Source organism: Dermacentor silvarum, chromosome 11 (assembly GCF_013339745.2).
Source record: "Dermacentor silvarum isolate Dsil-2018 chromosome 11, BIME_Dsil_1.4, whole genome shotgun sequence".
Lineage (NCBI taxonomy): Eukaryota > Metazoa > Arthropoda > Arachnida > Ixodida > Ixodidae > Dermacentor > Dermacentor silvarum.
Genome location: NC_051164.1, coordinates 80731691 through 80742618, shown reverse-complemented (window position 1 = coordinate 80742618; position 10928 = coordinate 80731691). Strand labels below are relative to the sequence as shown.

Here is a 10928-nt window from a genome sequence, read left to right as displayed (position 1 = left end):
TTTACTTGAAATGTTTAAAAAATATCGAGGTGGTTTAGGGCCCTTTAAAAGGCCCGGTACACAGTTCCTCGAATCGTCCCGTACAGGTAACAGGAGGGCGTCATCGCGGAACACGAAAGATGTTCGCAAATTCAGACTACGCTAACGTGACGACAGCAGCGCCCTCTTCCGGTGGAAGCGATCCCATGGGGAACATGTTCGTGTTCACCAATGTCGCCCCAGGCATTGCAGGCATCGCCTTCCCATTGTGCGTGGTCGTGTGCTGCCTGTGCTGGTGCAGGCGCCGCTGCGCCAACAATAAGGTACGTTGTGTACCTAAACAGCAAAAAAAGAGAGAATTACAATTTCTTGGTGAATTAACAGACAGCTTTAGTTTAACGTTAGCGTAATATCGGGCCTAATTAAGGGAAGTGGCATTATCATTCCGCAAACAAACTTTGCAAAAAGAGAGTTTTAGTATAGCGTGATAGCGTAGTTTACGTGCAGGACGCTATACCATTATACGCTTTGAATTTCGCATACATAGTGCACCTAAGCGATTCTCTATGTGTGTGCGTCCGGAAAGTGCGAAAGGCAGCGCAATGGAAACCAGGAGCGCGATGTATTTGTACTTCCCATGTCCGCCGATCTGCAGCGAAACAACCAGTACAAGCCGTCTACCATAGCCTCCGAAATGTGCCAATCTCAGAGGTCATATGGCGTCGTCGCGCGTATCTCCCGACCTCACCGATAGGGGGCGCTGGCATCTAAGATGTTAATTTCTCTCGTTAGGCTTATGCACGTTCGAAACGAGAAGTGACCTCGAAAACTCCTGAAGGTTATCCAAAATACTCTGTCCTCGAAGCGGCCTGCGACTAAGTGATAGCCGTTTACACAGTGATTTGCTAAGAATGAAGTGAATTCAAAGAAAAAAAAAAGCGCGAAATTCAGTTCGAAGCGAGTGGCCGGGACCGCCGCCAGGTTTACGTAAACTACGTAAGCCATGAAAACACGGTAAGGTTAAATCTGAGAAATAGCGTGCGTACGGTAAACGGTATGGGCTGTCTATAGAGTTCTGCTCATGCGCATTTCGATCCAGCTATTCCTCTAAGCCCGCTATTACGGTAAACATGCGAAACTAAAACTGTCTATTTTGTCATGAAAGATGTAGCAATAAAGGACAGAAGCATGACAGTGCGAAAAAAACTGTGTAGATGATATTCTAATTATATAGCCCCGTAATACCCAATGTATCATACATGCTACGCTGAGTTTGATGCCTCAAAATGCTGACTGAAATGCGGGAAACCTAATCCAAAGCCCATAGTTGCGTTTATACAATGCTGGAGTTTCAGCTGTAAATAGTGGAACAATTCATTTCCTAATTAATTAATTATTGCGGTAATTAAGTTCTCTCTGCTAAATAATTTATTTTTCTACTAATGTACTCTTCATGGCCAGAAATAAATGTAGACAATTTGTTCCAATTTTCCTTGACGTGAAACTGTGTTTGGGCATTACAGGGCAATTGACACAAACAGCCATTTTGTCAAATTTGGAACCGATGACATCGTATGTTTATTTGCAACAGCAAGTTGAACTTAATGATTGTGCTGGTTTGTGAAGCCTCTGTGTGAAAACCCTTGTGTGTCATATGCGCGCATCCAATAAGTACAGTCACAAAAATTGTAGCTGGGGGGGGGGGGGGGGGGAGAGGGGGTGATTCGACATATGACATGCACCAGGTGTCAAAAACAATGTCACTAAAACAGTCGAGTCGACTGTTTTAGTGACATTGTTTTTGACACCTGGTGCATGTCATATGTCGAATCACCCCCTCTCCCCGAGTCGACTGTTTTAGTGACATTGTTTTTGACACCTGGTGCATGTCATATGTCGAATCACCCCCTCCCCCCCCCTCCCCCCACCCCATTAAATAATCTGAGGCGGGAAAAGACACAAAGGCGTACGCCAAAACAATCATTCGTTGGGCACATGCGAGATGGCGCCACAGTACTGCACCGCAGCTAACATAAAGGCTGCACCACGACGCGGATTATGTGCACCTTGATCCAGTAGAGCTTGGCACGTGATGCGACCCGTTGAACGAATAACCGCGTGGTCAATGACTACTAGAAAAGACGAAGCTGATAAATGAGATTAGAAAATTCGTGGGCAATGGCTTTGCCTGAGGCAGTATAATGGCAACCCATGACCTTCTTGGGGGGGGGGGGTATTGTTAGGAGCTGGAATTAAATAGGCTGATTGGCAAGGCGGACACATTATTATAGTTAGCCCACCGAAGTTAAAGAAAACTTGCTTGTCCGGAGGTTGAAACCGGCACCACTGCCATTCTAGGGCCGTCTCTACCCGAGGACGTATCGGTCGACAACTCGACTATCCGTATAAGACTAATGTGTCAACGAAGTGAGTTTCGTGAACTCATGGAAGGTGCAGGAATATTGAAAGAACTGCAAAGCTTGCCAATCACCCGAAGGCCTTAAGCCTGCATATTCGCTTACCGCGGATATCGCGCAACATTACCCCCTCATTTCTGTAATGCCTTCGGACCCCGAAAGAACGTTTAATAAATGCAGATTTTAGATGCATGCTATTTCTCTTTCATGAAACTTCACCCTTCACCTTGCAGACCTCGCAAGAATTCATCTGATAGATGGGTTATGTCGGCAACTATAGCATGCTACGCTTTTTTTTTTTTTTTTTTTTAGTAATAAGCTTGCTGTAATAATTGCGCTATGTTTCCGTCTTTCCCAATGCACCTCACTCAGCCTGCACCGCCACCACCGCCGCCACAGCGCCAGACCGCTGCCGTGGTCGTGTATCGCCAACCACCCAGTCCTCCACCACAGCGGCAATTGTACGCCATGAGGACGGTCACTGTTACCACCTTACAGACCGCAGAGGAGCCAGGAATGGCACGCGTCGCCGCCAGCACGCTACGACAAGTCGAAATCGTGGGCTGACGTCGGGCTAACACGCTCGAAGCACATCTGCGATGCACTTTGCGCCCTACTCAAAAGAGTCTTGAGTCGACAGTGCCGCTCCTCGACTGTATTGTCCCCGGATTGTAGAACGTCCCGCCATTAAACACACCACCTCGAATCGAAGCATATGGTTACTTAGGGTTACTAGACTGACTCTAGGGGAAAAGTTGGGCTAAAAAAAAAAGCTGCAACCACAAAGACGCCACCGTGTTGCTTACCTGGCTATTTATTTAGGCTAAAATTAATTTAAATAGCTTGGAGAAACAAGCATTTACATGTAGCACGCACGTATGGACAAAGTGCGCCTGTAGCGCCTCCTGGCCAGTGCTGATTCCCCCATTAATTCAAGTTCAATGGAATTATTATTTATTCATAAAAATATACGTACAACAAAATTCATACAATGAGTGAACGAATGGTGATCACGGACTAAAACTAGGAACTCCTTGAAAACACATCTTCACTTCAGCGCATTCGACCATACACACATGTTAACTGCGTCTTCGTACAATTATAATACTATAACTCATAAATTGCACTGGAGATTCAATAAAGCGCAGTGGCCCCTTTAGGAGAGAGTCGTGCTGCCATTCACTTTCTGGAGACGAGTTGGAATGTCAAGTGGATGAGTAATCTAGAATAGCATTTTTTTTCTTTCTTGTCATCTTGTGAAATTGACGACACGACGTGCGCTGTAATTTTTTCCGGTGAAACACGGTCCTTTTTACTCCCATTTTCTTTCACAATCTTACCTGCGGAGCTTTGCGATTTCTCAAGAATGTGAAGTCTAAAGAGAGTCCAGTCTTCAAGGAGCTATTTTTGCCAATGCCAATGCTGAACAGCACGTTTTCTTTTTTTTTTTCTTTTTTTTCTTTTTTTGACGTGCTGGGTGAGTGCTGGCAGACAGATATGTTGGGTGTTTTGGGGAACGAGCCATTCCAAAACTAATGCCAGGGAAATGTAGCTCTACTTGGAATGCTATGGCAGTCGAGCGTTACTGTGTTCGCATCGCGCTTTCCGCTAACGAAACGAGTGGCCACCACATGCGCATGCGCAGACTAGCTGGCTAGAGCAATGTACCTCAGGCCGACCTCTCGGCATTTCGTATCATTACACTTTCTTTGGTGCAGCTGTGCACGCTTACGTCTACACTCTAAAAAGAGTTTACACCCTTTGGGTTGTACAAACAATAACCGTCATCTTCCTTTCTCGCGTTTCCCTTCTTGAAAACTCGGCGCTCGCTACTTTCCTGTCGAGAATGCAATGTCACGTTGATAACGCGCGTGTCATTCGTGACTAGGATATACGGGCTCGCAGCGTTAAAGAAAGGAAATGCGGACAAGACTGATGATGATCATTGTTTGGGGACAAGAAACCACCCAAAAGGTGTAAACTTTTTTTAGAGTGTATTGAGTGAGTCTATCTCAAGAAAAATGGCGGAACGCAGATCGACGTGCATAAACAACTGAATCTCCTTGTCTGTTATTGCGATCAGCGCCGACAGGGTGCGCAGTTGTCCCAGATGCGTATACGGGGAGTTGACATGCACGTTGCACTGATTGTGGATCGCGCATTCGTTATCTCTTGGACGTTGTACCCCGTACTGCTCTTGGTTTGGGATTATCATGCTCGGTAACAAGGTGGCGAAAGATCGAAATGATTCAATGCCTTCTTTTTCGATGGCCAACAAGATAGATTGTAATTGAGCAAGAAATAAGCGTGAGTGAAGACTGTAGCTGTCCCATAAAAGAAGTCAAGAATAAAATACTCTTGTTAGGCCCTGGTCTGAATTGTGTTCCTTTTTTTGCTTGAGCTGATTACGGTTTATGTCATCATTTCTCGGAATTATCATGACACTGTAACTGGCTATCCAGAGGAGAAAATCATGCAGAGAAATGCTGAGAAAATAATGCAGATGAGAAAATCAGCTTTATCACGCAGCCCTCTGGTCCGTGTACGTTTGCTCACCGGTGTATACCTATATGCACTGTTGCGGTCCTTTATAAATAAAACCATTCAGGTTTTCGTTCAAAAAAACGCGTGTCACGTTTTATGAGAGCTGCTAAAGATGACTCCGGAGATGTGTAAACTATATGAGAGCGCACAACCGCTACTGTCACAAAACAGAACACCACGGGCGTGACTGGTGCATAAACAGGGTGGAATACGACGAAATGCAACGATCATTCATACATATAAGAGCTGTCAGATTTGCTTCAAATGAATGAAAAATGCATTTTGGGATTTTGCGCCCCAAACACACGATCTGTTTGTGAGGCACGCCTTAGTAGTTGACCAGGGGTTCTTTACCGAGCACCGAATGCGGTACACCGCCGTTTTAAATGCGTACGCATTTCTATGCCTACCCAACGAGGAAACCAGTCTGTCCGTCACGCAAGACGATCGCTTTCAAGATAGGGCCCGCAGCCGCGAGCGAATTCACCTTCGTGCATGCCTCTCGCCTCAACGCAAACTAAGCGGCGCGAGCAGCGCACACGAAGCTATCAGCACTCAGCGCGCTCTGTCCCCATCGTAGATAGATTTCAAGATATATGGCCCGCGCGGCCGCGCCATACACAGCCGCCACCGGGGTACGGTTGATCACGGTTCATGATTGTTCGACGCTGATGGATAAGGCGCTAAAAAACGATAATGTCTTGCATCTCTTTTTACAGCGAGATTTCAGAATTAAGAGAAAATATTTTCGTATACACTACGCGTCACCACAATGTTTGGCACGTACCTACTCCTCAAAACAACTATGCGAAACAATCAATCGCTTTTACTCTTCCAGCTCTGCTCAATAATTTTGCCAACAAATCTGTAGATGTGTCACAGTTGTCAAAAAAAATGCAAGATCAGTTTCTGTGAACTATGTCGTATTTATTTATCTGATTTCTTGTATATTTGCTCGCTAATCTGGAGCTTCCCTTTGTCTTTAGCAAAATGCTTATGTTATCTTGTGCAATCATTGTCTGTACATATGTGTAAAAGCAGTCATTTGTATGGAAATTGTTTAATAACTGCTGCTGCTGCTGCTGCTGCTGCTGCTGCTGCTGCTGCTGCTGCTGCTGCTGCTGCTCATCATCATCATCATCAAGCTACTAATCTCAGTAGCTTTTCGTGGCTACTCCTTCCTTGTGTATTTGTTCAAGGAGAATAAATTCAATTCAATTCAATTATTGGAACGTCATCAGCGCACCTGGCGCCGCCGTACGCAGTAGTTCGTGTCGCTTCAGCGCTGTCGTTTATACTGGTCTGATCAAGTTTCATAACATTGATAATGACACCGGGCTGCGTGAAGATGAGCAAGTGGAAGAGTTATGGACACATTTACACCCTTTTTTCACGCTTAAGGGTGTAAGTTATCTTACGGTTTATGGGGGTGAAGTGCAAAAACGCCCTTGTACCTACCGGAGTACTGACACAACACTCTCGAGTTTCTTTTTCTTTTTTTTGTATGTGTGTGTATTTGTGTGTTTGTGCTAAATGAGTGTAACACCGTGTATACCGTAGAAAAATACTTGCAAGTAGCAAAGTGCGCTAGATATATGCTCTCATACTTGTTTATGAAGGCCACGTTTGCTTTCGGTTCCGAGAAGTGCATACTTCACGACTGGTTATTTGAGGTTCACGAATAGCAACTTTATCGAATACGAATGGAAGACGAATAGTATAAGTATCGAATATCGAATCGAACATCGAGTGGTCAAACGCAGTCGCATATATTTACAGCAGGAATATTTATATCGGTACAAATAAGTACCATGTCTGTATTGACTATTGAAAAAAAAAAAGGACAGCTAACTCAGACAGGTTCAGCTTTAAACACGAGATCACTTATCGTCATTAAAAAAAAAGTGAGCGAACACGCCCTCAACAACTTTACAGCCTGGTTGCAATCAAGCTTTCCATGAATTATTAGCATTTGTAAGACTATAGCGTTCCGAAACCGCAAAATCAATGGTTGCCGAAAACATATCAGAAGTTTTCAAAAAAGAAAAGCAAAATCTTCTGAAGGACTTATGTGCCGTAGACACATGTTCAATGGCCCGTAGCAACGAAATCATAATTAGCTGTAGCGTAAAAGGTAAAACTGATGCATCATACTATAGACTGCCATAAACACTAAATAATTGAATAAAAGCAAAAATCGCAGGCTTTCATGCAGGCTTCCGCTGCCAAACCGAAAACAAGCCTTGCATCACCCATTTTGTTTCTGCAGTGTTTCGAAAATCTTTGCCGTTGCTTTAGTTCTCATCAATCGCGATTTCCTTGTCCAACATACGGAGAGCAGTAACAAGAACAAGACTTTAACAGTCGGCTGTTGCGAAGTATTTGGTTAGTTTTAGTATTCTGAAGTACCGAATGGTTCATTTTCGAATACGGATACTAATAGGTAGTGTCTAATATTCTATTCATATTCGAAACTTCGAATATTCGCCCGTCTCTACTCATTATACAGGGTGTCCCAACTATCATGCACCAAGATTTAAATATACGCAAATGCCACGTATCTGGACAGTGCCTAGATAATTGTTGTTTGCCGTCGGTTTGAGATGCTCAGATTATTTTCTTTAATTCCGCCTAATTACATAATTAGTCTTAATGAATGAATCAATTTCACAAATATCATATAATTAGATGAAAAGTGCCAGTGAGAAAACTGTAGGGCAACGTGAAAAGCTCTCGATACAGCTTTCTGTTGCTCAATACGTGCTGCATAAAAGTTTTTTTTTTTTTTTTTTGCTTTTTTTTCCCCGAGAGTGTAAGAAGCCCGCGAATACACGCAAAGTGCCTCGAGCGGCCAATCGCGCGGCAATTTTGCGTGTATTCGCGGGCACAAGCGGGTCTCCATCCAATCTCTGCCTGATTACATTCGCCAATCCGTTCGTTTCGCCGCGGTTCCAGATTACATTGTGTGCGCGTCCGCCTCAATACGCACGACGCGGGCGCCCAGGTGCGCCGGAAAAATTGCGTAAAAGTGGTCGTATTGTGGCGACAATAAGAGCTTTGAATGCGACAGTGGTCAGAGGAGGGTGGATTATAGATTGCTTATTGTTACGGCATCCTATAACGCCTTCCGCACAGATTATAATGGGAGGGCTGGTCGCGGCGACGTATTGCGTCTCCCGTTAAATTGAGCCCAGACTCCATATCGCTCCATATGAATGGGCAACACTCAATTCTGTCACACTTCAGCCGGCATTAAGGAAGACTTATTCAGTAAGTCCGAATAGGGAGAGGCCTTCGTCCTGCAGTGGACATAAATATAGGCTGGTGATGATGACGATGATGATAATTCAGTAATGACGCGAGGAGGTCAGCCCTGTCACGTGGGTGGCTTCAAAATCCAACGACATGAGAATGGGGCCAATGAAACGAGCAGGAAACTGAAGTGTGACAATAAAGGCTTAGGAAGTAAGAGGAACAGAACACGATGCTTATAACGTCCAAAGCATCGGGATGTAAAAGCATTAAGTGCACAAACGTCGGAGTATGTCGGCTATTGTTTGTATGCTTACCGGCAGATAGTGGGCTTGATTTTTTTTTTCTTTCTGTTTCGTTGAGTCTAGATATTCTTCCTTCCTTTCTTTCTTTGTTCCTTTCTTTGTTTCTTTCTCTTTTTTTCATGCAGATGTCTTATTTGATACAATATACATGTCAGGCCCCCTCGCTGCTAGCGAAGTCAGCGTGCTAGCTAATCCACGCTCGTCACTATAAGGCCGCGCGATAGCTGGCGAGTGTACGGGGCGTTATGCTATAACAATGCGCAGTAGCGGTATTATATCCTAAACTGTCTACTGTCACATTGATAAACTGATGTCTGCCGCCTTTACGGTATACTAGAACACTGTACTAGAACAGTGTACCAAAACAGTACAATGTACTAGTGTACAGTGTAGTTACATGGTACAGTATACTTCTACGCACACTGTACTGCCGCAAATGACCCCGCGTACCTCATGGCGTCGGGACTCATTGTGGCTGGCATTGCGCATGCGCCACAGTCCGCAGGTGCGGAGTGTTTTCGGGTTGCCAGTTATAAGTTAGCGTTCATGTGTCTTGTCCTGTTATTTCAGTCCTGTAGGTGTATTGCGCTATTTTGGCTTTTTTTAATCATTTACCAAATGGCCCAATCATCCACCCTTCCGGAATTATCCCCCCACCAGTTATCTTCCCTAAGAGGCCCGGTATAATGACCGTAGTGATAGCAGCTGAAGGAAAAGGCACACTCATGTGAGAGCACCTTATCGCAAAACTGCCCGCAGTTGGTCGATATTGCGAAATACTGAACCGGTCGCTTTCCCCCTCGCGTGCAGCTGCAGCTGCTTGCGTGACTCGCGCGTGTAAGGACGCTCGCTCAAAGCGGGGGTGTAGCTCAGTGGTAGAGCGTTCGCTTTGCATGTGAAAGGCCCCGGGTTCGATCCCCGGCACCTCCACGAATTTTTTTTAATTGCTTGTAATGGAATTTGTAAGATTTGCGTGTCTGTTTCTGTGCGTGCGTATCTGTCATGACGTCATGACACAAAATATGGTCACGTGGGAGGAGAACATCGGGACGTCTTGGTACACTCACTTCGTCTCACTCAGTCGTCTGCTCTGCTACTACTCGTTCTACATCCCGGTGTTGCTGTGCATTATTACAGGCAAAGTGCTAAGGAATTTCTTTGACTACACTTTCGTTTTTCTTTTTTTGTGCTTGTCGATTTAGGTGTATCTATATGTATAAAACTCTCTGAGTGTTAAAGCGGTACCTAACAGAAGCAGTAAATCACTTCACACCGGTAAGGCATTCTTTAAAAAAGTATAATGTTCATTTGAGATGTTGGTTACGAGAAGAGAGAATGAAGGCAACACTTTCATTTCTTGAATTTCGCGCCCAAGGTCCTGTGTCTATACATCAGTGTGACGTCGGGGATTTCAAGATGTTTTCAATAGAGGTTCACAAAATTTGGCAAGTTCAGTTTTTGTCTCCTTTAGACTGCAATGTAGCCGTCTGGCGTGAATGTTACCCTTTGCTGTCAAGCAATCAATTACGCCTAAGTAGATTCCACTGACATCTATGACGTCAGGGAAGGCTAGGGCGTGAATGGCGGTATCGCCATCCGTCTTTGTATTTTTTTGCGTGTTTTCCGGTTTATCAAGCTTGCTTTCATGTGAAGAATTGAGTTGTTTTGGTAATATATAGATGCGCAATTTACAAACGCGTTTCAGCCTACTTTCTTTTTTAGTGTCCCTTGAACATCTGCATAGGCTATTAAAATTGTTGTGTCTGTTTATTTACATCAAACTGTCCTTCAGCCGCTCCATTTTAGACAATAGTACGTTGTAAATGCAGTAACGTACTTACTCGTTGGCAAACACGTGCGTACGCTGGCGACTCTCCCCATCGTGTGAGCGGAAGGGAAGTGTACGGACTGCCGTCGTCCGTGAGGGGGGGTGTAGCTCAGTGGTAGAGCGTTCGCTTTGCATGTGAAAGGCCCCGGGTTCGATCCCCGGCACCTCCATTACTTTTTTTTTCGAAGTTTTTGTTTTGTTTTTTATCGTTGCGTTGTGTTTGGAAGTGAAAACTGCACTCCACTGCAGTGCAATTAGCGCTCCTCGCACTCTGTCAGACGGTAGGTGTACAGAGACGCTGCTTGTAAGCTAGCCGCAAGACATCATCATCATCATAAAGACTTTATTATTGAAAAAATTAAATTATGGGCTTTTACGTGCCAAAACCACAATCTGATTATGAGGCACGCCGTAGTGGGGTACTCGGGAAATTTGGACCACCTGGGGTTCTTTCACGTGCGCCTAAATCTAAGTACACGGGTGTTCACACATTTCGCCCCCATCGAAATGCGACCGCCATGGCCGGGATCCGATCCCGCGACCTCGTGCTCAGCAGCCGAACACCATACCCACTGAGCAACCACGGCGGGTTTTTATTATTGA

General features: G+C 44.9%; 1 protein-coding gene and 2 non-coding genes across 3 annotated transcripts; all 3 read left to right on the top strand.

The window, feature by feature from the left end:
- On the top strand, positions 1-3085 carry LOC125941579 (uncharacterized). Its single transcript, XM_049659150.1, has 2 exons — positions 1-302; positions 2769-3085. The coding sequence occupies exons 1-2, from the start codon at positions 120-122 to the stop codon at positions 2961-2963; spliced, it is 378 nt and encodes a 125-aa protein (XP_049515107.1). The 5' UTR covers positions 1-119; the 3' UTR covers positions 2964-3085.
- A 6270-nt stretch (positions 3086-9355) lies between these two features.
- Trnaa-ugc (transfer RNA alanine (anticodon UGC)) lies at positions 9356-9427 on the top strand. Its single transcript has one exon. It is a non-coding gene; the product is annotated as a tRNA-Ala (tRNA).
- Positions 9428-10423: 996 nt separating this feature from the next.
- Positions 10424-10495, top strand: Trnaa-ugc (transfer RNA alanine (anticodon UGC)). Its single transcript has one exon. It is a non-coding gene; the product is annotated as a tRNA-Ala (tRNA).
- The last annotated feature ends 433 nt before the right edge of the window (positions 10496-10928 follow it).